General features: G+C 39.6%; 2 protein-coding genes across 3 annotated transcripts; one reads left to right on the top strand and one right to left on the bottom strand.

The window, feature by feature from the left end:
• The first annotated feature begins 1,227 nt into the window (after positions 1-1,227).
• On the top strand, positions 1,228-21,867 carry nectin4b (nectin cell adhesion molecule 4b). Of its 2 annotated transcripts, none has more exons than XM_074687920.1 (11): positions 1,228-1,723; positions 6,966-7,166; positions 7,627-7,794; positions 12,539-12,817; positions 14,779-14,896; positions 16,663-16,814; positions 17,116-17,275; positions 17,395-17,470; positions 17,777-17,836; positions 20,384-20,584; positions 20,898-21,867. In XM_074687920.1, the coding sequence occupies exons 1-11, from the start codon at positions 1,672-1,674 to the stop codon at positions 21,144-21,146; spliced, it is 1,716 nt and encodes a 571-aa protein (XP_074544021.1). In that variant the 5' UTR covers positions 1,228-1,671; the 3' UTR covers positions 21,147-21,867. The 2 variants fall into 2 exon arrangements, with proteins under 2 accessions (XP_074544021.1, XP_074544020.1); XM_074687919.1 differs by having other exon boundaries at positions 20,862-21,867.
• A 20-nt stretch (positions 21,868-21,887) lies between these two features.
• LOC141803879 (uncharacterized) lies at positions 21,888-25,453 on the bottom strand. Its single transcript, XM_074687923.1, has 2 exons — positions 24,999-25,453; positions 21,888-24,604 (listed from the first exon to the last, which is right to left on the bottom strand). The coding sequence occupies exons 1-2, from the start codon at positions 25,279-25,281 to the stop codon at positions 23,679-23,681; spliced, it is 1,209 nt and encodes a 402-aa protein (XP_074544024.1). The 5' UTR covers positions 25,282-25,453; the 3' UTR covers positions 21,888-23,678.
• Between the last annotated feature and the right edge of the window lie 1,242 nt (positions 25,454-26,695).

The raw sequence follows: 26,695 nt of genomic DNA, 5'->3' as shown, positions 1-26,695 counted from the left end.
AGGTTTCGACTGTAAGAAGCTCCCGTCCAACATGTTTATGTATTTCTTCTTTTTGATGTCAGCTCCCTCCCACAGTTTTTTTTTTTTTTAAATTATTTTTCTTATGTTATTATTTATTATTTTATTCTATTTTTTTTTTATTGTTTTACAGGATAGGCACAGGAGAAGGTCTAAATCTTTCCCCCTCAATTTAGAAGCATTATACAGAGCAGTTTTTAATGTTTCCGTCTGGAATTGAGGGGACATTTTATTGCCCATTCACCTTTTAACCAGGATTTTTGACCATTCAGTTACATCATATTGGCTTATTACCATGCTGCATACATGCACATTTTTGACTGAAAACAAAAACCAAAAAACAGAAAACATGTAAAATTGGCATTCACAATCACTTTAATTTAGAATTTGTGCGACGTTCAAGTCCTCGTGGGAAATTCAAGCTACCCAATGTCAGCCTTTTTGGTACACGTGCTATGAACAGGCAGAACGACTTCAGAACAAAACATTGAGAAGAAATATGTTGTGGTTAAGCTATTTTTTTTTATACTTGTTTACGAGCATATCTCATCAGAAGTTTTCTCATAGGAGACTTAAAAAAAATCATTTTGAGCTATCAACCCTCAGTTATTTATTTTCTTACAGTTTACCAACAGCTGTATGTTTCACAACCAAACCACAAAGATGTTATCACATTAAAACTGACATACCCTTACGGTGAATATAACAGTTTGAGTATTTTTATGTATTCTCATTTTGTGATATTTTGACGTGAGGATGTTTTATTGTTTTCAACTGGTTGAATAATTAATATTTTTGACGCTTGAAAGAAGTTATAAATTCATGTGAGGCCAGTTGAAAAATATTTTTGCTTTGTATATCATTTGTTTTTATATGACACAAATTCTTATTTTCTAATAACTGTTTTCATCCTCTTTAAATAAATCTATCCTTTCCAGGTATTTCCGTCTTTTGCTGTAAACCAATTTGATGTCGTAATCCAGCTGAAAGTTCGTTATTTTTCCCAAATTGATTTTTCGACAAAATAAAAAATAAACTTTACTTCTTACTTCAAACAGGGATTTTTTTTAAGACTATCGTGAAGTTTTCTTTACTTTTTGTTTCTATACAAAGGTTTTTGGACCGTTGTTGCCTTGAAGCTAACAACAACGTCGACATTAAATGCAGCACCATGTGGGCGTGTCCATTTGCTATGGTGGGCGGGGCTTCCAGTGGACAGGTGTAGCTTAAACCTGTAATGTGGGTACCTCTCCGTGTGCGTGACAAAGTGTGCAGGTTTCTGTTTGGCTTATACTCGGTTTATTTTACTTTACAGCGTTAGCTTAAACACACTTTCCGTTTGTTTGTTTACATTCACTTTCCCTGCTGCGTTTTTCCTCCAGCTGCTGCAGACCACTTCTGTTGGCGTTCAATATGCAGCTTCACACTTGCACTAAACTGTCTTCAGCGCGTATTTGTTGACAGTGGACAAAGTTTTATTTTCAGTGCATGCTGTTGGAGATCTGACGAAGAAGCACCTGCTGCAGATAGCTGCAGATCCTGGTGGACTCGTAGGTCCTTTCTCACCTGATCATGGTTTAAAAACTGAGAATTGAAGCTTAAAAACTGATTTTAGAAGAAAAAAGAAGTTGATCTTTAATTTCTGGACTGAAGATGGAGCGGATCATGGAAGGGGCAAGGTGTCTGCCGCTGCTTTTACTAATAGGTAAGTTTTCTCTGGATTTGCATGACAATTCACCGTTTTAAAAGCCCCAAATTAGACTTGCCTGAAGGCTACTGTTCTGTTTGAGACCTGTACTGCTGCTTTTGGTGCTGGTGTTTGAGCTGTAGTGGTCAAAACTTATTTATATATATATATATATATATATATATATATATATATATATATATATATATATATATATATATATATATATATATAAAGAACTTCAATGCAATAGAGAATAAGTGTGATTCCCATTTTCCACAAATATGTTTTAACTTTTCTGCATCAATTTTACACAGAAACAAACAAAATTGTAAAATCTATTGACGAAGAAAGCTAGGACATTATTGTGGTTATTTATTTTTTCACCCTGTGAACTAAACTTAATTATATCCTTGGATTTATCACAGGCATACTTCCATACTAATATGTTTTGATATCTCGTGCCTGAAACAAGCATGTTTTCATTGTTGGTAATTATGGTTCTTGTTTAAATATTGTCTGAATGTGAACCACATGGCCAAAAGTATGCAGATATCCCTGTTTTTCTCTACATTGGTACAACTTTTCCTTTATAGAGTGAAAAAAAATCACCGTTTATTACAGGTGTTATTCCATTTATTTAGAAACACTCTGCTCAGAAATGGACAAGGCCTTTTTTCCTCTTTTTCCTCAGCAAGCAGAAAGCAAAGTGGTCAACCTATGAGGACAAAAGTATGTGGACACTCCTAATCCTGTGCCTACGTCTTATTTTTAATGAGTGATTATAAGTTTCTATGATGGCATTTCATTACAACAGGATACAGTCTTTTTAAAAAACATCGTCCCAACAAGCAGGTGTACTGTTACACCTGTCTGCAGCTGTTTCCTCACAGCTTGAACCAGAAGAGAAACTGAACGCAACAGCTCTCTGTGCTATCATCTCAAGCCCAGAGCATGAGTGTTCATGTCTGTGCCATTTATTGAGTCTGGATGGTGTGAATTCCATTGACTCTTGTAGATAAATCTTGAAACATTTGAGATTTTGTTTAATCTACTCAGAAAAATCCCTCAGGGCCAAAATATCTGGATGAGTATGTCTAAAGACTGATACATTTTAGTCTCTTAAGGAGAGGCCTCATTTTTTGGAAATAACTTATGAAAGATTTGTTTTCATCCAAGCTCAGTAAATGTCAATGCACCTCTAAAAGAGCTGATTTTGAACAAAGTCTTGCAGACATAGTTAGAGATGTAAAGCTACAGACAAATAAATGCCTCCAGGGTTTAACCAGATGTATGGGTGTAATTTTCTGGTGTCCACATCCTTTTGACCCCACAGTGTGTTTGTTTGTCCCTGCAGGTGTGGAGGAAGAAACAGCATAACAGAATGCAGCTCAGTGGCATTCTTACTTTTAGTAATCGTGAATCACGTCTTCTTGCCCAACCTGTGTCTTCCTGTTTTTGTGACTTACTCTTCTGCTGGTTTTGTTTCCTTCCTCTGTGAGGATTAAAACTCAGACAAAACTCGAGCAGTCTGATGTTCCAATTAAAAGAGCAAAGGCTCGTATCAGACTTATTTTTTTTTCCTCCGCCTGTAACCACAGGTGTGATTAAGTTACTGTCAGAGTGAACAGGAAAAGCTTGTAGAGCAGCCTTGTGACGCTCAGTGAACCTGTGTTTGTCTTAAGTGTGTGTGAAGTGTTTAACTCTTTCAATCAGTTTGGTGTTTACCTCTCTGAACTCGTTCCTCTGTCTTCACTTTGTCTTCCCTAAAGTAAATTTTACGTCTTTCTTTGCTTTCTGTTTTCCTCCTCTGTGCTCACTATCACTGCAGTCAGTCTGAATTCAAACTTTGTGTGTGTATGTGAAAAGACTTGTGTCCTTGCTTTTGAGATTTTTATCTGTGGGAGCCCAGTGTGTCCCATATTGGCTGTTTTGTAACCATTAATGAAGTTCATGAATCAGTAACCACAGAAAAAAAAACTGTTCACCGCTGATATCAAAGGGCAAATGTTTGGTTTTTCCTCTCGCAACCTTTTCACTCATGTCTGTGTGCCTGTCCCACGCCGAGAGGTCGACTTTTAACCAGGTGTGATAAATACAGTCAGTGTTAGTCATCACAGTCTACACTGGTGATTCAGTGACGGTAGCTCTCTTATATGAGACTGTAAAGACAGAGTGGATGGATATGAAGGAGGGATATGTGCTGGTTTAGTTAATCAAACAATAAAATGTTGTCACACTTGCTAGTTGTGGCTAGATTTACTGCTCGTTATAACAAGCTATTCATAATTTTATAATTGTAGGCCTAAATGCCAGTCATACCTGAGCTTTTCACGGACACCTGCTCCTAGTCTGGGTTTTACTTTTGGTTTATGGCTGCGGCTTCAAATATGTCCTGCTCTGCACAGATGACAGATTTCACAGTGTGGTGTGGTTTGTCAGTGCTTTGGTTTAGAAAATGGAAACTTAAATACATCAGAACAATGTGTAACCAATATAAGCTTGTGAGTTATAACCTCAAAGAAAGCCTGAAGGCTGATTGCTTCAGAACAATCCCAGTGTAAACTCTTTAGACGTAAGCATCCTCAGAAAAAGTTGAATTTGGTCTTACAGTTTGTTGTGCATTAAGTTAAAAAAGTTAAGCAATCCACTTCATACGTCATTCATTCATCATTCAGTCATGCTCAGACGAGCCTCCCAGTGACATTTCCAGTCATCTGATCCTCCAGGCATCCAGCGAGTAAAAGCCACCGCTTTCTCTGCCAGCGTCTCTCTCTACACTTCAGGTCAGAACTGACCAGTTTCATTGTGTGCTCCTGTCTCTGGCTGTGGCTGGCCTCGTCCTCCTCGGTGATTTTTCATCAAACTTTTCATACAGCTTCTAAAATGTGATGTGAGCGCACTGGTTGCTGAAGCACTCTGCAAGGATGAGGATGCTGGCCTTAACCTTCAAAGCCTTCCTCCTCTTTAACGTCCATCCATGACCCATTATATCTGAAGTCATTGACCTCCTTTAGCACAGCACCTTCTGTTGTTCTTGGAGGTAGATGCTCTGTTGGCTGCCAAAATCAAAAGGTGCCAGCAATGATGATGATGATGATACCTGTTTGAGTTGTCTCACATACTTTAAAAACATACCAGAAGTGACAGATTTATCGTAATTATATTTGTTTTGGAAGCTGTCTTCTATGAAATATGTATCTTAAAAAACATTTTTTTAAATAGAAGATGTTTGAATGGGTTTGATGACACCAAATGAAGGCTCCTCTTAAAACTTGAAATATTTGTGCTTTAATAAACCCTTAATCGTGCACAGATTTTTTTTCTATCTGGAAATTAAAAAAAAAAACTATAGAGCAAGAATTTCACCAAAATCAAAAATGTAGAAAAGTTTTGAAGTGAAAAAATTAAGAACAGGTTGTTCATTTTTGTCTCCCACTTTAATATTCAAATTCATAATCTTTTAGAATATGAATCAAGAACGGAGAAAGAAAAAAAAACTTCTTCAGGAGTAGTGAAATTTTACAATGATAACACCACATAGATCCAAAAAATAATAAACAAAACAGCAAAAACCAACAGAACAATTTGCTAGAAAAACTTCTGTAACACAAAGTTTTTAAATCACCATGAAAAAAGTCCTTGAGCAGAAACTTTAACCCCCATCAAACACTAAACCTCTCCTCTGTGTCACAGTAGCTCTTTCTTGGCACGTTTCCTCACCATAAAAGACAGATTTCTGCTCTCAAAGAAAGAATTAGAGAACATAAAGAACCATTGTTGGAGCTTTTAGCCATGTCGCCCTGCAGCAGGAACCTTCCCGTACGTCTGTGTATTAACACACAAGCAGGGTGGTTAAAGAGATGGCTGCCCGTAGGTGAGAATGTTATTGTCTGTCTGCACACAAACCTGTCCAAAGTTTACTAAACTGCAGGCCCAGTGCATTGTGGGACAAGGTTAGGAGCGCGTGTGATGTTAACAAACATGAAAGTTGGATGTTTTAAACTTAACTGTGGCTCTGACATCTGCAGGTCAACAAAAACACTGTGGACTGTGAGAATGTGAAAACTCACGTCTAAGTCTTTCCATGGGGTATAATCGTTCAAGCCCTGGTCTCTTTTTTTGGGACTCTGTTTGTTGCTGGTTACAGGTTGTTTTAAATTGCTACTTCTTAGCTTCTCGATTGAGTAGGACCAGGTTGATTGACAACACCACGCTGGCTGACAAAGTTTTGTAGTGAGAAGAGATGAAACTCAGAGATCAATGTTTTTCTCTGCTGAAAATGATTTCTGTGATTAATTTTGTAGTGATAGTGGACACAGGAGCCTAACTGTCAGACAGAAAAAGGACAGAAGAGCAGCAGAAAGCTAAACAGGAGAGTGAAACAGCCCGAGCTAAAGGCTAACTAGCCTTTGGCTCGGGCTGTTTCACTCAATTACACAGGGGCTAAGCTGTTTGTGATAATGTTGATTCCAACCCACAGTCAGCAGTTATTCTGCAGTGGTCTGTTCAAACTTGAGAGTCTATCAATAAAATGAAGAGTGAGGTTACGTTAGCTCTGCTTGGTAGATGACTGGCAGGACATAGCTAACCAGGATTTACTAACGTTACACATTACGGACATGTCTAAGAGCACCGGGCTGCCAGCTGCGCTAAATATAGACAGCTACTAAACTTCTTACAAACTGACAGTGTTTACGTGTGGTAACGTTAGCCTACAGATGTGTTGGCGCACCGAGCTGCTGATGTTGCTAAAATATAGCCGGCTACTGCAACATTTGCTTGATGTCACATTTCAAACTGTAGCGCTTCGTAACTGTATTGATAAATACCTTACCTTGGTTGTATCCAGTAAAAAGTTGTCTTTAACAAAGAAAATTTGTTTTGATCTGATCTCCATTTAATTCCAAAACAAATACACACCTCACAAAAAAGTAATTTACGACAATGTGCAGAGACTCCGGGCCACAAGGTGGCGAGAGAGTGCAATTAAAACAGATCCTCCTCATAGCATCTTTAAGTCCCCCACTTGGAGGGACCTTAGGGTTTAAAGGGTGAGGTACAATGTGGTGCATGAAATCCATGTTCCATAAAGGCTGCATTTTAAGGCCCTCCATCTGTATAAATGATAAAAATTATTTAATTGTTTCCTCTCCTCTCCTCTCCTCTCCTCTCCTCTCCTCTCCTCTCCTCTCCTCTCCTCTCCTCTCCTCTCCTCTCCTCTCCTCTCCTCTCCTCTCCTCTCCTCTCCTCTCCTCAGCTCTGGGTGTGCAGAGTGTGTTTGTGGAGCCCCCTGAGCCTGTCACCTCCCTGCGCTCCATGGCTGAGGCTCAGACCAGACTTCCCTGTCGCTACCAGGTGCAGACAGGAGAGAAGGTGGTGCAGGTCACCTGGTACAAGGAGCTTCCAGGGGGCAGCAAGGAGCAGATCATCACCGCTCACTTCAAAGACGGACACACAGGTAAGCTTTTGGGTAAACTTTGACCACTGTGGCACTAAAACTGTGTGAAGCTCCAGAGAAATAATGTGTCTAAGTTTAAACATAACAGCTTTGAGCCTCATTACATTTAAAAGCAGTTAACCTGACAATTTATGCAACAAGTGACATCAAAATAAAACGTCATAGGTTGCACCTCTTCAAATTCTTTTCGCGTCAAATCACAAAACGATTAAAGGTAATGTTTGGCAACTCTTCAGTGCAGTTTCAGATGACGTCCTGTTGTCTTTGTACCAGGATTACCTAAATGCATGAGATCAGGACGTCATGGGATGGACGCTGCTTTATTTTTCTGTTGTGTCATAATATATGACCCTAAGCTAATTCTTTTGATGGAGCATCTGTCTTTGTTTCTACATTTAAAAGTGTAAATTACGTCTGCAGGTTTGTAAAGGATAATGGCTGTCTTTGTTTTGTGAACCAGAGTTCGGGCGTTACTCCGGCCGGGTGAGGTTCGAGGGCGGGAGCCCCACGGAGAACTCGGCTCTGCTCATCCTGAGCACGGAGGAGTCGGACGAGGGCACCTACACCTGCCACATCTCCACTTTCCCCAATGGGAACTTTGAGCGGCACATCACACTCGTCGTCTGGAGTAAGAGATTTCAGCCTCCTTTCTTTTTTCTCCCTTCTCGCCCACACCTCCTTAATCCCATCAGAGCTGCTGTAATGATGTTTAGACCATAATCATCTTCAGTGAAGGCACCCCCACCTTGGGAAAACATTCAGTCTGCCAACGTGGCCACAAAACTCCACTACAAAGAAATTTCAGGGTTTCAGGGAAGAGTATATAAGAAGATGTTGTAGATTCAGTCATATTGTAAATATTTTCCTGTTATGAGCTTGTTATCGAAGAAAAAACAAGGAAAGCTAGTGTAACATGGTGAAAATAGACACAAAATCATTTCGATGATTCGTCCTGAAGCCAAATGATTTTCCAGCTTGTATAAGAAAAACTATGCTGGTGATTCGGCAGTGAGAAAATATCTCAGCTATCTCAAAATGCTGGAGCCAGGTGCAGCTGGAACAAAAAACAAACAGGCTTCAACCACAGAGTTTGATTGAGTTTTGACAAGCTTACAGTTTTGTCAAACATTATGTGACACCTCATTCACTCAAATAATCCCTGATTTACAAGCTCTTTATCCTTAGGCCATTTCTCTGCCCCATAAAACCTTTTAAATATAGGAAATTGTAATTATTCTACTTGTAGTGACACAAAGTATCAAATATTTAAACAACAGGTGGGACTTAATCAGCGAAATGAGGTGCAAAAAGTACTGCACATCAAATTAAAGTGAAAATACAAAGCTAATGCTTTCACTTCAGTAAATTCAACATGTAAAATCTTTAAAAGAGCTTCATAATAAGGTGATTTATTTCTTCTAAAAAAGCCCTTGCAAACACATTGTATCCCTGAGATGTAAAACATTATGTTCCTTTGGTGCAGACACAGACAAATGTGACACCATAAAAAAAAAACATTCAGGAGTGATATGAATCTTAAAGCAACACCTGTTAAAATAATCAGACCGATTATTTGTTGATTTTGTGCAGCTCTAGTGTAAAAACAGATAAACCAACTTTCAGCCAACTTCGATCAACCATTTGTTACACCTGGAATTTCTGGGGAATCCTCTCTCTGTGGAAAACATCCAAAACTTCACCGCACCTGTTTTCAAAAAGATTAAAAATATGTAGGATCTACGTTCTTCGTCGTGTAATGTGTCATGGTTTAATTGAAACTACAAAACCAGGTGTGAGAGAGCTGTTTTTTACGGCTCCTTTATGAAGTCAACCTGCTTTGTGTTTGTAATGACTTATCAGTTTGCTGCCAATCATCAGTTGGTGACACTGACAGCTCGGCTTGTCCTAACATGCTTCAGATCAAAGCAAACCAGCAGAAATACACAGACCGGTACTGACAACCTCCAGCACTAAACTCTCTCCACTCCCTGAAACACAGAAATCCAACCATAAAATGTTGTGTCTGTGTGGGAAAACACTTGAAGAAGACTTCTTACGTAGAGCCTTTTTTGGTTTGTCTATTAATCTACAACATTCTTACTCATATTTGTTGATTCGGGTCACTCTTATCAAAGTTTTTTCTGGCAACTACAAGTATTCGAAGTGTTTCCTCTTGCTTTTCTGCCTAGCTTTAAAAATGGGTTCCCTATGAGTACGCCAGAAAATGCACCCATCTATTAGCATAATTATTTTATCCTGCGCCCCTTTTTCTATAACACATCCATTACAAAACAGTAGACTCCAAACATAGCCTACACAGTTAGGATATTTTTTGTTCTTGCCTGTGGCTTGTAACTACTTATTCAGAGCAATAAAGAAGAACTAGATTCAGGTAATACATTATGTTAAGTAATCATAAAATATAGAGTGTTTGCATTAATGTCACAATTTGGATAGTTTCCAGGATGTGCAGCCACATAGGAGGTACACAAATGTAAACATTGAATGGACGGAGATAGAAGTGCACAGTGAAATATGATTTTAAGATGACTTATCCACCAAAACATGTGGAAAAATGCACGGAGCACACGAAAAACTATAGTGAAGGACTCAGCCAGCAAGAAAAAGAGAGATATTTTGAAAAATTACACCTAATAAGCAGGAGAGACCCATACAAGGTTCACTTACCTACACTTCAAAAAAGCCACCTGAAAGACACTGAATTCTACTAACAAACTTTTTATTGCATTTATTATCTTCTAATCAAACTTATACTCTGTCATAACAAATTTTACTTCTAGTTAAGATGCTATAGGTGGAGAACATGACCTACCTGACATGAAATGCTGTGAACTGACTCATATGTTGAGATTAATGACCGATTATTGCCTTGGAAATCCTGATGGAGTTTAGCTACAATGTTCTCTGTTCTACGGACAATTGTTTGCACTCCTCAACTCGATCTGTGATAATTTTAGGCTTTAGTTCAGTAATAATTTGCCATTTTGTTTGACAGTAATCCAATATACCTGTGAGCTCAGTTCTGTTCTGTTATATGAGTGCCTCCAACATGGTTGAGCTGGAGTTTATTATGTCAGGAGAAAACACTCAATTCTGTTGTTGATAGTTGTTGCCAAAGAATAGAATAGAATAGAATAGAATAGAATAGAATAGAACTTTATTTTTGGTGTAACAAGCACAACGAAATTGAAGTCGGCAGCGATCAAGAAAACAAAAGTAAGAATGTGTATAGAAAGTGCAAAAAGGTCCATAAGAAAATCGATGTTGACAGCTTGTCCATCATCCCTCAGTTCAGCCAGCCTCCACCTCCACAGGGTCCAGGACTGAGCCTCTTCAGTCATGCTCCATCTCTGTCTCCTAGATCCTGTCTGCTCACAGCAGGTGAAGCTCTTTCAATGTGGCGTTGGTGACTGATGTTAACCCCGTTAGCCATGTCTATGAATAGCATGATGCTACTCTGCCCTCTGGTATTCCCTCTGTTGCTGGGTTAGCACAGCTAGCTCGTCCATCTTATTGGAGATAGATCTTACGTTCCCAGTAACGATGGATGGAAGGACAGGTCCATGTCGTCACTTCTTAGCTCACACCTGAGAACCAGGACGTCGATCTCACCTCCTTCTTCTCACCTTGTGGGAAGACATCAGGCCTTACACCAGTTAGCATAGAGTTCACATGTGAACAACGCAGCCATGGTTACATGTATCTCCAGACAAACACAGGAGCAAAAGTAGTAAAAATATCGCTGGAGCCATAAAAAGGTTGGTGTCCATGACCAACAAATGAGCCAAACAAAGTAATGATCCTCTCCCAATATAAAGATGACGAAAAAGAGACAAAAAAATTACACGAAACAGACAAAGAAGAGAGAGCTGCTGCAAAAGGCAGCTATTGCCAACGGGGCGGCGCCTAACAACAAAGCAAATTTTAAGCTAGCTTAGAATTAGCATCAATGCTTTTTACCCTAATATATCCAAAGCTACATTATGTCCTTCTAATTTTAAGTAAATGTTATTGTGACGCAGGTATATCTTCAAAAATGATTTTAAATAAAATAAAATCAGGGTTTCTCTAGTTTCTCTAATGACAGAGAATTAGCTGGAGAAGTGAACTGAGCTGCAGCTAGCATTAGCTTAGCCTGTTTTTAGGTGAAGGAATCCTGTAGGGTACTGAGCCAGGCCATACAGCAATAACAGCAATCACCACCTATCCTCAAAGGGTTAGTGTACAGCACATTAATTATAGCAGTTATCGTTGTATAGGGTTAAAACCATCTGTAGGATATTTTCCCAAGCAAGAAATCTCTCCTGATATCAGCTGCTCGTCTAATACTCTAGGTGGTTTTATGAGGTCATGTCTTTGTGTAGTTTCTGTTTGTAGAGCTTCAACAGGTGGTGCCCTTTTCTTTGTCTGCTAATCCATAATGTCTATTCCTGCTAATGCTAACTACCTGTTTTGCCGTATGGGTTAATAATCCCAACACCAGCGGAAAGACTTAGAGTGTTTACAGCAGTGAAGGATGTGATGACGAGGGTGTGAATCAGAACCGCGTTAAACCAGTTGGTGACAGGGAGAAAATGTCACATCGGAAGTTTGCACATGGGTTTGTAAGATTATCTTCTTGCACAATTCTGACTTAATTTGATGATGTTTTTAGTCAAATTTTCCCCTCTAATGATAATATCTGAATCATTTTGCCACATTGGGTTTTGCTCCAACTTGTCTGTGATGCATGATGACAATCACTGCTTATGATTTACTGGAAACAATTACCGTCTTAGTTTACTTTAGAGATAAATTTGTTTTAGGCAGACTGAAGCAAGTATTAATTAAATCTTAATGCAGTAACACTAACTAATTATAGAGGGGGTTTCACGGCAAAAGCATTTTGGATCATTATCTTTAGTACTAATCCTTCATTATTTGGGTTTTGATAAGTAGGACTTAGGAAAAACATGAAACAAGATGATATAGACCACAGTACAGAGCTTAAACTGAGCAGAAATCTTCGGTTTTACAATATGCAGACACAAAATGAGAAGAGTCAAATGGTTTAACTCTTTTGGGTATTATATTCACTGAGGCAACAAAAAGAAGTCAATGGCTACAAAACAAGTTCTGATAGCATCAACTGGTCTTGAATGTTCTTGGGACAAACTCAGATTTTAAGCTGACAAACTTTCAGCCGTTGTCAGAGGAATGTGCCGCAGCTTTGAAGTGTCGAACTGAATCAAGTGGAGGAGTGAAGTGACAATAAGTATAATACATTTTTGAGTGAAGGAGGATTTCAAAACTCTAATTCTACAAAGCCTTTGTAATCCTAAACTCACCTCTTCCTCCTCCTCTTTTATTAGTTGTACCCATCTCGACCCTGGAGCCGATTGTCCTGGTGGAGGGCCAGTCGTTCAGTTTGGCTGCCTCCTGTCGAGCTGTGGGCCGCCCGCCGCCTCTCCTCTCCTGGGACACGGACCTGCCAGGCAAGTCCACAAACCGCACCAACGTGGGCGGGTCGGTGTCCAGCTACTACTCACTGCACCCACTGCGCAACATGAACGGGAAGAAGCTGGACTGTTTGGTGTGGCATCCCAGCCTGGAGCAGCCGCGCAGGATCCCAAACCACCTGGAGGTTCACTGTGAGTACAGCTCATGATGATGAAGAAACTCAGACCAAAACAGGCCAACCATGGAGCAGAAAAGAAAACTGCAGTGTTTATTAAACATGTTTATCAGACATGCAGGAATAATGGTGTGAAGAGAGAATGCCTGCTTTCTTTTCTGACGTGCACCTGAGTGCGAGACTGCGCCTTCAGATTTTTCATGTCAATCAAACTGAGCAAAAGCAAAAGTAAAAGTTTGAGCCACATATTTCACAATTCTTGGAACTGTCACGCCACTATCCACAGTTAGTTTCAGTGTTTTTACATTGATTTTTTTTTGTGGGTGTGTACAAGGATGCAGGTCTTTTGGAGTGATACTGTGACTTTTTGATCTTTTAAGAATTCATCTTCACTTGAAAAGTAGCTCTCTTACTGCATTCTGTATCAGTTTTTCCCACAGGACTCAAGGCTGCTTATTCCAGCTCCTCCCTCTGGTGTTAAATTCATCCAATGTCTTTTATTTCTTCCCTCTGGATATTTGCACAGCTTAACCTTCCTCCTGGGAAAATAAATGGGTAACAGTTGACTAAATGTTAGAGAGTATCGACAGGTTTGGGAAAGTTTTAGTGACTTCCGCTCCTGTTACTGTTGGTGCAGAAAGAGCGAGAAAGCTTAGTGTCATTCCTGCAGGTGAAATCAGCTCTTTGTGTGGAGGAATAAACAGCTTAGTGAGGAGAGCAGAGGAGTTAACTCAAGGCAGATGGAGTCACATGTCTGAAACGTTTTAAAAATAGGCGCGCAACTTGAGTTTGACTTAATACGTGATCAAACCTTGATAAAAGTCTTAAATACCATAATTATTGTCAGTTTAAAAGTTTTTAATTCTCTGAATAGTAGGGATGGGTACCTTTCACATTTGAAACGATATGGTTCTGATGCCTGGTACCTGGCAATTGGTATCCGTACTCAACAGTACCAATTTTTGGTACTTTTTTTGTGTTCATGTGGTAAAAAATAACAAATGGTTTAATAAAAAAACATCAGTTTTTTTAATTTGACATATTAATTCTTTAATATATAACCTTGCAATGCTGTGTTCATGTCCAGCATGGAAAATCACCTACTTTTCCACTCCCTCACAGTCACAAGGATGCATTTAGGTACCTAAACATGGTACCTTTTGATTTTACGTGAATCGGTACCTGGTACTTTTGACAAAATTTGGTCGGTACCTATAAAAGTACCCTATTCGGTACTCATCCCTACTGAATAGAGATGTCCACATTCAGTAAGAGAGCCAGTCATATTTCTGTAACAGGAGAACATTTTGACAGAGCATTAGCAACATGCAGAAGATTCATCTCAGAAGTTAGGTAAAATACTAAAGTATCCCTTAAAAAAGGATTTGCAACAGGTCAAAAATGATTCGGTGAAGATTTATACTACTTCACAAAAAGTCTCTTTGCTTAGAAAAGGCTTCACAGTACAGAAACAAACCCTAGCCTAAAGGATATGTAAAAACTGTGCGAGGCTTAAATCAAAGACTTAATTGTATTTTTTATTGAATTTAAAGAAAAACAACTTATGATTGGTGGTTAATGACAACAAGGTGCAAAAAGGAATGATCCTTCAACATTTATCTAAAATATATAAAAAAGGGAATGGTAAATAATAAAAGGTAAAAATAATTATGTTGAACCTGATTATTTTATTTTATCCAAAGTAACTTGGGGCAGCCTTCCTCTGCTGCCTATAAAGCTTGCTATAGGACCTTTACGTTGATGTAAATTGGATCTGCCAGTTTTTCAAGCAGTGCCTCTCAAATCTAGTGTTTTATGTTCCCAAACTCAAGGTCTGGTTCCTTGTTTTTCATCTGGACTCTTCAGCTCAGACGCTATTATTTTCATACATTAAAACACTAAACTGCTTCTTTATCTTGCTTTACATAAGGGAATACTTTGTGTCACCAGATGCTCATGCCTCTGTTTTTGTCTCAGACCCTCCAGATGCCGCCATTTCTGCCAGTACAGACGACTGGTTTAAGGGTTTGGAGAAAGCCGAGCTGTCGTGCAGAAGTGGAGGAAACCCCAAACCCCACAACATCACCTGGACATGGTACTATCATCAGCCTGTCTGCTGCTCACATGTATCTATGGTTCAAATCTGTCTGCCTACAGGAACCTGACAATTACATATCAATTCATCCCAGTGACATGCTATCTGTGCTGTTAAACTGTTCTTTACATGGCGCAGGAATGTGTCTCCAAACATACACACACGGACTACACACTTGCTGACGACAAAGGAGTGAATGCTTGAATGTAAAAGAGGCTGCTTTTCACTTCTAGTTCAATTCACGGTAGAATAAAAGCTAAGGTGTCGTGTTGCCTGATTTAAAGTTAGTGAGTGAGATATTCTCACAGGAGGGAGGGCGAACGCGACACGAGGAAGAGCAGGAGACAAATGCTAAGCACTTAATCACAGAGCCATGCTTTAAATATCACTGTAATGTCTGCTAAAACACAGGGTCTGCACTTTAATTAGAGACACCGCAGCAGCCATTACAGCTGCAACTGAACACACAATGATCGAATGTTTGGTGCCGAGTGAAGAATGTTTCACACATGAGACAATCTGGACAATATTGGGATTATTTGGATTAGACCTTTTCAGTCCTTTGGGTGCATACATTGGTGCTAACATGTGCTGTTTGGGTAGGATTGTTTGAACCAACAGAGGCTTATTTTGATTTAGGAATGTATTAAGCAAATGTGCAAAACATAGCAGTGAAAACGACAATTAACTTCACACTGGACAAAAAGGATATGATTTGATATGATACATTAAATAAATTATTTTCATTTTTTGACATTGTGCACATCCCTGCTTCCTCTGAATATTTTGAGATTATTTCTGGGGCTTTACTTGGCTTTATTTAGGAGAAAACAAGAAAGAAAATAGGACGTAACCTGCTTTGAAGGGTGTGAATCAAACAGGGACTGTAGACTTCGCACGTAAGGAGCAGGATTTCACCAGCCAGTTTATCAGGTGCCCCCAAATTAGCTCCCTCTTTAAGTTTGAACTCACTTAACAATTTAGATCTGTGTAAAATCTCAGCTCTCAGCCCAAAGGTAACAGAATACACCAACCTTTTGCACTGAACTAGAATAACTAGAATCTTTCTGGCTGCAGAAGGTAGATTACACGCCGTGTCTCTATCATTCTCAGCCATCTACTCTGTGTCAGATTCAATCTCCACCTGTGACTCTCTGATAAAAGGCCGGTTAGAGGAGCTAGGTGGGGTTTGGAGAAAAAGAAATCTGAGCTTTCTCCAGTTTTCAGGGGGGTGAAGCTGCAGTTTAAAAAGCTTCTGCTGCTGCACAGTGAAACCAGGAGCAACATGAGCCCTCTCTGTGGACCTGATCAGAAACTGGCTCCCCATTATGCAGCCTGTGATGTCTTCAGCCACACAGTGTGGGACTCAGTAGCTGGAGTGGCTTAAATCCTTGAAACCTGCTATTTATTTCTTTTGAGATCAATAGGCTCCGGCTTTAAGCTCTGCAGGTTTTGGTTTGGGTGCAGGTGAATCGGTGGTTGCACTCTGCTCTAAATCTGATCCCTTGACGTGTCGAATCAAAAACATTTGTAATTTAATGCTGTTGTTTTTAGACTCCTGACATATTTGTGTCTCCTCTGACACTTCTACAGAAACACTTTGACGTTTCTCTGCACCTTGTTTACTTCAATTCTCATTCTCCAAAACTGACTCATGGCTTTTGTTTCAAGCAGTGACTCATGAGTTTTGTGTTTTTAACCTCTTATTCAACTCTTTGATGCATCATTTCAAATCAATGCTGACACTCACCTGTGATCTCTTACAGGAAAGGAGGAGCTCTGCCGGATGGGACATCCGTGATTGGTGAAAGGCTTGTGTTTGGGCGGGCCCTCCGCTTGAATGACAGCGGGGTGTATGAGTGTGTGGTCAGGAACACCGTGGGAGTGGGGCAAACAGAGTACATGTTGACTGTAACAGGTAAGTGCTTGGAATTTAAGAGTTTCTGCTCTGTAGGTGGTTAAGTCACGTTGGATTAAAGTGTGAAACTGTGCTGCTTCTTACTGGTAGTTTAGAAAAAGAAAATGAGAGGAAAAAGAGTTAAAACAAAAAGAAAACACTGAAAAAAAATCTCTTTGATTTGAGCCAATGTGAAAATTTGCTGCCCCCTAGTGGTGGATCAGGGAGAGACACTTAGATAGGGTCAGGATTTCTGTGTGCAGCTTGTTTATTGGTGTTTTTAAAGTGTTGATGCAAGAGATTCATCTTCCTCTTCTTGCAGAGAGCTCTCAACGAACGTCTCCCCTCGACAACCAGCTTCTGATCATCATCGGGGCTGCAGCTGGAGCTTTGGTCATGGTGCTGATTGTTGTAGTCCTGCTGGTCAACCGATACCATCGCCACAGGACCAAGAAGCTGCAGAAGGAGCTCAGTGAAAAAACGTAAGCTCTCACACACACTCTCTGAATAAACAGAGACATCTAAGGCTTTGTTGAAACAACACTGAAAAAGATTCTGTTTTCTGAATTAATTCTGTGATTCCTCTTTCGTTTTTTCCCAGAGAGGAAATTAACACCTTCTCCAGACAAGCTTCCTTTAGGAGACTCAACTCTGTGAGCACAGACCCCAGAGTCCCGGTAAAAACAAACACACACACAGGCACACAAACACACACTCCCAATGAGAACAATAGCCAACAGGGTTTACTTAAACCTGGTTGACACACCCACCGAGGCCAGGCGTAGCCGGGGTGGAGCCGCTGGCGAGTCAGCAGCCAAGTCTGCTGTAAATACCCATGATTACAGGCTGCCACAGTTTCAAACAAACAACATGCACAGAGATTGTTGTTATTAATGTTGTTTTTTTGTGCGACTCCTTTTATTTGTCTTTTGTGTTCGTTCATGTTCGTTAACTTTCCTTCACTTTCTTTCTGTCCTGAACAGACTGAGGATTACTCCATGCTCAGAGTAGACAGTCGAATGAAGAACAGTGAAATGTCTCTGGTGAGTTTCTGACACCCTCACCAGTCTTTCCAGGGTGGGGGGGGGGGGGGGGGGGGGGGGTCAGTCATGCCCAGAGGGGAAGATTAGGGAAATTTTGAGCTTGTGGAAGTTTTAAAGAGTTTTTCAACAGAAGAACAAGAGTGCTCTGGAAAAAAAATATAATACAGGTTAGTAATGTAAAGCAACAAAACAGCCATGCTAAACACGCAAAACACAGTCTTCTGTCAGGAGGAAAAGAAACACTGAATATGCTCACTGGACGCTCAAATCAGCCTGAAAAAATAGGTCAAATTTTACCTTAAAATTGTAATTCCTGCAACAGACAAAAAAGGGTTCACAGTGACATAATGATGATTTCTTTTTAATACAATAATCCATCAAATTCAAAGCTTTTCTTCTGGCTTCTTCCTACCTGGAGTCCCTCATCCAGGTCTAGACTCCTTCTCGCCCACTATGCTCTGCTTGTGAAAGACGCCTGGTGCTCGCAGCCCAGTGCGGCTCTAAATCTGTAGCCAGACTCTTCTCCTCTGTTGTGCCCAAATGGTGGAATGAATTACCAAACTAAACGATCCGCAGAGTCCCTTTCTACATTTAAGAGATGTCTGAAGACTCATCTGTTCAAGGAACACTTTGGCTCTTAATCTGACCCTTCTCCTCTTTGTCTTTAGGGGTAAAATGAGTCAGAAGGTCTCAGACCAAGCTCTTAGTGAATTTTCAGCACTAATTACTGAATGTTGTTGAAGGTTGAAGTATATCATTGCAGCAAGTAATTGTGGTTAGTTGGCAGCATTATTTTACATTATTTTAAAAAACAAAAATTATTGCACTTAATTAGCCAAATATCTTTTTCACACTAACTAGGTTTTCCTTCTGTCAAAATTCTTGCTTGTGTTGTACGTCGCTTTGGACAAAAGCGTCTGCTAAATGAAACTGTAGAACTGTAGCAGGGGAAAAAGGTTAAAATAATGTAATATATTAAATCGGTGGGGTCTAGCCTTTTTTGTTTGGAGTCTCCCTCTCATACTTGTTTTTAAGAAAAGCTGAGACCCTCACGGATATTTTGTTGTCTAAAGGTTTCATTGGTGGACAGCTGTACAGACCATAGGCTCCCCAAATTGGGGGTTAAGAGCTGTTGGGGTGTCCCATAAAGCCCTCAAACAAAATAAATAAATAAATAAATAAATAAATAAATAAATAAATAAAATAGAGTTATATATATATATATATATATATATATATATATATATATATATATATATATATATATATATATATATATATATATATATATATATATATATATATATATATATATATATATATATGTGTGTGTGTGTGTGTGTATGTATAAATTTGATTATAATTGATACTAATGGAAAATGTTTGATCTGTTTTTCACCTTCCTTCTGGCCTCATAACCACGAGGTGGCTGAGCCAGGGTGACGGTCAGTTGCAGCGGTGGGTAAATTGCGGTAGCCCAGCAGAATGCCCGCATAGGTAGTCTAATTTTCCACTGGTCAGCCAAATCAAGTATCTTTTTGTCTTTTTTTTTGGTTAGTCTTTGAATGTTTTTCTGCCATATAGACTATAAGCGATGATCTGATTTTGACAAAAATAAACAAATCTATCCACAATCCACTGAAGGAACTGCTTAACCGGGACTTCCTCGCCGATTTGTTGTTTTCCGCGTTGTTTGTTCAGTGATTCAGCTCACAAACATGTGAGCAGTCATACTCAAACAGGTTTATTCACAATCATTAGGCCCTTTCACTAACAAAGCCTTCATTGATCCACATTCACTTATTATAGCCATTAATAACCTGCATGAAACCCAAACAACACGCTCAAGAATTTGTCACGCTTTGTTGTGGCAGCGGAGACAACTGTCAAAAAACTATGCACTTTCCTACTGTTGCAACAGGAGGATTAAAATAAAGAAAACACATGAAGTCAAAAACTGTCTCTCGTGTAGGTGATCCAGAAAGTGTTTTATAATTCGTTTAGTGGTTTTAACGTGTGTAAATCAAATTTAGATAATTTCAGGGAAACAAAACCCCCACCAACTCAGATAAGACCTCTTGGTGGGCCTGAGCCTTAGTTTGGGAACCAGTGGATTAAGACACTCTCATAGACAGATTTTACAGCTGTAAAACTTTGAGAACAAGAGTTTTCCTGGTCAACAGCAAATAAATAAATAAATAAATAACAACTTTGTTACTACTTTGGTAACTGACTAATGGATCAAAAAAATAATCTTCCACCTATCGAGTGCTCTCTATTGTCTGATTAAAGCTAGAATTTTAGTTTGAGGGACCGCTCCATCCACACAGAGATCAACATCTGGATAAAAAATGCTGCATGTGTGTGTTTCAATTAAAAATTGTGATATTTTAACCAGGAATGTTACATTTTCTAACGTCTTTCTCTCGCCACACAAAGCCTCCGTGAGAAAACAAAGAAGGAATCACATCCGCTCAATTTGCGTCCTTATCTTCTGAGGCATTGTTATCAGTACTCTGACTTTTTGGCTCTTCCTCCCGCCTGCAGGAGCGTCCCAACTACAAAGGCAGCCAGTCCACTCTGGGTGGGAAGTGGACGCCTGGAGGAGGGGTAGAGGTGGACGAGCTGGGTCGACCCGTTGTCTGGGGGGATGGCAGGGAGAGCCTGAGAGGAGCAGAAATGGATGGAGAGAAGGAGGAGCGCAGGAGGAGGGTGGAGTCATACCTGAAGAACAGCAACATGTCACTGGTATGTGTTGGTTTTCGATCAGATAAGAGGTCAAAATGCAGCGAGTTTCGATCGTGTTGAGTCATGAAGAATATTTTGTTTCTGATAAATTGTCATCAAGATTAAAAACAACAAAGAGTTACAAAAATAAACCTGATACTTTGATCAGCGTCACCCTGAAAGGGATTACATTACTTTGCATTCATGTGAAATATTCTGTCCTTGTGTGAACTTTAGGATCTTATCCCAGTTAGATTAAAGAAGAGGCATCAAATATGTCTATATTCATTCCTGCTAGGACTCAGGTCTGCCCTCTTCCCTGGTTCCCCTGAAGGCCCAGCAGGAGGAAGGCGTCGGGTCCAGAGAGCCAGACCAGGGTCACCAGGCAGACCTCCCTCCACCTGAAGAGGAGTGGGCTCCCACTCCATCAGCCGCGGAGGAGCAAGACAACGATGACACAGACAGCAGCTCCTACCAGATCTCTGAGGCTCTCACTAATCACTTCTACTACAGTAACGGGGTCCTCAGACCTAAACCACACTCCAATGCCATCCTGCTGCACCCCAGAGGACAGATCATCTAGAGACTCAAACATGGAGGGAGAAAAAGTCGGTCCTGGGTTTGACTGCACGGACCTCAGCGGGGAAAAAACTGCAGAGAACCTGCCAGACTATGATTAATCCTACCCGTGACATGAGATTAAAATACTTTAACCCTTTAATGATCTGAAAGTTTGCCTCCAGTTATCAACAGACAGTGGAGGTAGCTGTGACAGATGCAGTAAGTGGAGGAAAAACAAAATCTCACTACATGCAGGACCAGGAGGTTTTGGGACACTTTAAAATTTTGTATCTGCTGCTTTAAGAATCCAACAGGTGGGCACAGAATCCACATCCACAGCAGTGTTCAAATACACATTGCAAACTCAGAGTTACATGTTTACATTAAGGATGAACACATTTTCTAAGATCAGATTTGTGGGCCAAGTTAAGTGCACTCAAAGGTTTATTTTCAGCTTTCTGTGGATACGAAGCTGTTCAATGTTTGTGTTTTATTTTTATAAAAGAAAGAGATATTCACAGTTGTGTGTCAAACAGCCACCTGCAACTACGAATGATCTGTTACCCGTGGACTTGCACTAATATTTGGGCGCACATTCACAGGAAACACGCAGAGGATGAACTGTAAGCAGCTCGCTCTATCTACAAACTGTGTATATGTCTCTGTGTACATTGTTTTATATCCGTTCAGTGTTTTTTAAGAACCTGAGAAACTGTTGATGTGTAAATGCTGGAGTCTTTATTCATAAAAGTACAGCATTAAAACAAAGTCACTGCTTTTTATTAGAACCTGGGAACATTGAACTTGTTTCAGCTCAAACAGGAAGTTAAAGGGATTTCATTCATCACAGCTGCTGCAGAAATGAAACAGTTGTATGTCTCTTCAGATGCTCACAGTAATGACTCAAGGTTGGTTTATAAAGGGTGCCACATTTCACTAAATCACTGGCTTGGCACTTTGGAAAAAAAAACGTTTTCAATCCAAAATAGATCCATCTCTAATGTCTGCAGGGGAAATGTGAATGTTTGGACAGCAGCAAATGCAGCTTGGCTGAGCATAATGACTGGAAACAAGGCAAAAACAGCCAGCCTGGCTCCTTCCAGCAGTAATTAGATCTGTCCACTAGATCCTCAAATGCTCACTTTAACATCCTCCAACAGCCATGTGTATGGAGAGCGACAACACATGAGACACTTTCTGGTTTTCAAATAAGAGTTAGGACTGCTGGTAGTCTTCATAGAGAGCCAGATGAGCTGCTTCGTAGCTCAGTTTTGCTGAGCTAAGCAAAGCTAAATGGATGGCGATGGTGGCTTTAAATGTCCAAAACACTCAGGTACACCACTTGGAGCGCTGCAGAGTTTATGTATTCTTGCATACATTTCTTTCAATTAAAACAGGCTATATTCTATTCTAATGAGCCTCATGGCAAATATTACCCAATTCAAACACTGATGCTAACATCCCAGCGCAGTTAGGCAAATACCTGGAGGAGAACTTGAGCTACAATGTAGGATTAGGATTACCTGCAGGATGAAACTGTCTTTAACCATAAAGCACCCAGAGATCAGTTAGGAAAGGCTCCAAAGAGTTACCAAGGGATATGGAGTCTTATCCCTTCAGGAATTTAACTCCTCTAACTTTTTAAATACTTGTCGGAAGCTTTGAAACAATGATCCAACGCTAAATTCTTATAATGATAAAGCAAAGGAATCAATCTTTCCTCTCTAGTTGCTTTGCTAAAGCCCCTGTAAAGGATTTTGGCACCCTTAACATTTACTTTTGTCAGACCTATTGTCCACATTAAAAATACTTCATTTGGAGTTTCTGATGTGCATTATGACACTTAAATTTCATCAATTTAAAAGAAGTGTTTTAGTTTATGATATCCACCCCAAGCAGCAGCCTTAGAACACTTTAATAACAATTTAGAAATAGTCTTTTCACTGATGCTCCTGTTTTTTCTTGTTTTTTAAGCTCATTTGAAGTCATCAGTATTTATTCTAAAACTGTTAAAATTGCCAGCCAGAAGCTTCTCACCGGAGACCAAAATACACCAAATTCTCTCAAGAATTTTCTGTTCCTGCAGGTTTGCAAAGACCATGTGATTTTGTTGTTACTGAAAGAATTTACCCTTCACCTCATTCAGAATGATACCTTCATTCTTCTACTTGCTTGACTTTCACAGTGGACTTGAAAATGAACAAAGTAATGATACCAGACGTTAGATGGTCTGCAGTTGTCAATCATATAGAAGTTCTCATATCAATCAGCAAAAAACTAAGACTGATAAGTCCTTTAGTATCACCCTGTAGAGGTCAACAGTAAGCTGGATGTTTATAAATCTCTTTCCTATTTGGATTCATAAACAAGACACAAGTACCAAAATTAGTTTTAAAACCTAAGCTTTGCCAAAGTTATAAATAACCCTAAAAAGAAAGGAGTGCACAGTAAAGTCAGTCAGCTACATTACGTTCAGTGATATGAAAATATAAACAGAATTTGTTAGTGAATCTAAACCTAAATGCCACAGAAATACTTCTAGCTTCCTCATTTTTTAAACTTGATTGATTGGAACAGCGTTTTGGACCAGAGCCTCCTTGTGAGTCCGCTGGTGAGTGCGAAGGTTGCTCCTCTGAGAAAAACACTTGCCACACGTGTCACATGTGTACGGTTTCTCTCCGGTGTGAATTCGCTGGTGGATCTCCAGATGGCTGACTCGGTCAAAACTTTTGCCACAAAAGGGACAGATGAACCATTTCTCCTTTATTCGACGACTTGCTATAGCCTTCTGCATCTCAGGGTCGTTAAAGAGTAAGAATCTGTTGTCTGGGTTAAAGGCTGAAAAGTTCTTAGTGAGGGGTTTGTTGAATCTGACAGACACTCCTCTCTCTTGGTGATTTATTGCTTCTAAAGGCTGACTTGGTTGAGCTTGGTTAAAAGTAACAGGAGTCCTTGATTTACTTGAGGCAGCTTGTCCGTTATCTCTAACAAACCTGTCGCAGTACATCGTCTCTGCTGAGTTATCAAAAATGTCTAAAGCGTTCTGAATGAGCAGGATTTCAGAGTCCAGGTTTTGTGAAAGCTGTTTTGGTTCTAAAAAGCAGTCTGAGTCATCAGCAGTGTCGCTGTCCCCTACCGAAACCAACGACCACTGCTGGCTTCTCTGTTCCTCCATGGCCTCAGGCGGCTGCGGGTTCTGCTCCATCTCATGGTGACCTGTCCCATCGTTATTACAGTGATCAGATTCTGCTGTCTGCTCCACAATCTGCACATCGTCCTCGTCTTCTAGCTTAACAATTAAATCCTCATCATCATCTCTGCTGTCATTCTCGCAGTGTTCAGACCTGAGAGACTCTGTTTGTGTTTCTTCGGTCTGTGCAGGTGGAGGTGGAGGAGGCGTTTTGTGATTGGTTGAGGAGTCTGCTGTCTCTCTGGCACTCTGCTCAGAAGATAATGTCTGCACTGAATCTATGACAGGCCCTAAAAGAGAAGGAGAGAGCACTTTTAAGCATTTATCATGAGAATTATCCACCACAAATTTATAATGCCAAAATAATAGGATGAAATTTATTCTGGTTTACAAAGTTAGAAAAGCCTTAAGTTGTCAAATCATAATTCTTGGTGTCATTCTTGTACAAGGTGCAGAGAATGTTGAAATTAATACTGGTAATGGCTTGGATCAGTATCAGCAGATACCAAAACCTAGGTATTTAAAGAAGTAAAAAACATGCATAGGATGAAAAAATAATCATATTTTATTGATAAACACGGACACTGCCGTTTCCTTACAGCTAGAGCACTTTCAGCGACTAAGACAAACATATATATAAAGTTTTCGCCACTAATCTGTTCCAGTTATGGTTGTAATTCCTACCTTCGCCGGCAGGTGGCAGTAGCTTGTTCTGCTGCTCTCTTTTGGAAGAAGATGATGAAGACAGATTTGTAGTCTGAGCCTGAGACAGAATTGTTAAGCGCTCGTTTTCCATGAGCATTACTTTCCTGTTTAAGGCTTCAATTTCATTCTCCCTCCGTCGAAGCTCAACCTGAACCAGAGCGAAGCCGTCCTCCCACAGTTTACTGATCTCAAGGACTGCAGCTTTAGCGAGCATCTCCATGATCGAGGTTAGCTTGCTCTGGAAAGCCAAACAGTTCGCCATGTTGCCCCCTGGGGTCAACACCTCCGGCAGATTTAACGATAACGACGTGACAACCGCTCAGCCGTCTTTCTACGAGAGTGGAATCACCCAGGAGTGAAAGCTTTGTCCCTGTAGATCACATTACAGTCACAGTTTGAGGAGAAAAACATGGAAGTGTGATATTAGAGCCACCGGAAACACTAGTTGTCACATGACGGACGGTAAATACCAAAGGACAAAATTTATCTAACAAAACAAACCGCCTACATTTATGGTTGTTGTTCGCAAAGTAAGTAGATTATGTCAGTAAAATGTTATTTTTTGACAAGGAATAAAGTGTTTTAATGGGATTCCATTATTAACAACTTCGGTAAAACTCCCTTTATTTTAATGTAATTTTGTTTCGTTAATTTCGCACATTCTGTTATTTATTATCTCATTCAATTACATTTTGTTTATTTTTAAAAAAAATTCCAATTAATGCATAATATTTCATTTTATCCATTTGCATTGTTCCCCCCACTGTGTTCTTATTGTACACTTGTTATTCTGTAAGAAAACAAATTTCGTCCCTGGGATCTTATTTTATTAGCTCAGGTGCAAAGGGTAGCTTACTAAAAAAATAAACCTACCATAGTTAAATAATAATAATAATAATAATAATAATAATAATAATAATAATAATAATAATAATAATTTACATTGATCTTCTCAAGTAAAAGAAAAAAGAACTTTATTTGATATATGCTAAGTAAAATATTTCTGAAGGAGTAGGTATGAAAATCTTATTTTGTGGGAAAAAAGGGCTTGGTTGATTGTTAACTTATAAATAACAGCTATGCATTACAATTTCTCATTGAAAACATGTTTTGCATTCCCTCTCATGTGAAAAGGCAAGGCATATTACACATCCCTTACTATTTCTTTTCTTGTGAGTTTACGGCTCTTTATCTTTCTATTCATATATCATTTATCTTGGATCATCCGTCCAACTCATGCAGCAGTTGTCCTTGAGCAGTTTAAACCACACATATTCTTCCTCAGATGGTCCAAAACTTAACAAGTAAATGGGTTTACTATTTGTTGCAGGAATGATGAAGGTAGCAGTGCTACCTATATTTGTCCACAAGATGGAGCTCTATTTACACGCGTGCTCAGAGGCTGAGGTCAACATATCTGCCCTTGTGGATAAAAATTTCACTTTTGCTCTCCCTTTTTGCGAACTGTGCTATTTTAGATGTCAAGTGAAATGCTTCTCAAATCTGTATATTCTACTTAATTCAAATCGCACTCCACTGGCATAATAACCAAAGGATGGTGGCTATTTTATCATATGCACTCACACACTGCTATCATGGGACCATCTGTGAAATCAACTCTCCCACTGTTTGAACTTTTTTTAAATGTTTGATAACTTTTTCATGTTATATTTTTA

This window comes from Halichoeres trimaculatus, unplaced genomic scaffold (assembly GCF_033239565.1).
Source record: "Halichoeres trimaculatus isolate MK-OKI-2021-1 unplaced genomic scaffold, fHalTri1.1 fHalTri1_scaffold_15, whole genome shotgun sequence".
NCBI classification, from domain to species: Eukaryota; Metazoa; Chordata; class Actinopteri; order Labriformes; family Labridae; genus Halichoeres; species Halichoeres trimaculatus.
This window is presented reverse-complemented; position numbering and strand designations above follow the sequence as displayed.

Excerpts from the sequence above, each read along its gene's own strand:
- nectin4b (XM_074687919.1), top strand. The coding sequence starts at position 1,672 with ATGGAGCGGATCATGGAAGGGGCAAGGTGTCTGCCGCTGCTTTTACTA. Across the intron at positions 7,795-12,538 it reads CATCACACTCGTCGTCTGGA|TTGTACCCATCTCGACCCTG; the intron begins GTAAGAGATTTC and ends CTCTTTTATTAG. Across the intron at positions 17,276-17,394 it reads AAGGAGCTCAGTGAAAAAAC|AGAGGAAATTAACACCTTCT; the intron begins GTAAGCTCTCAC and ends GTTTTTTCCCAG.
- LOC141803879 (XM_074687923.1), bottom strand. The coding sequence starts at position 25,281 with ATGGCGAACTGTTTGGCTTTCCAGAGCAAGCTAACCTCGATCATGGAG. Across the intron at positions 24,605-24,998 it reads ACTGCCACCTGCCGGCGAAG|GGCCTGTCATAGATTCAGTG; the intron begins GTAGGAATTACA and ends CTTCTCTTTTAG.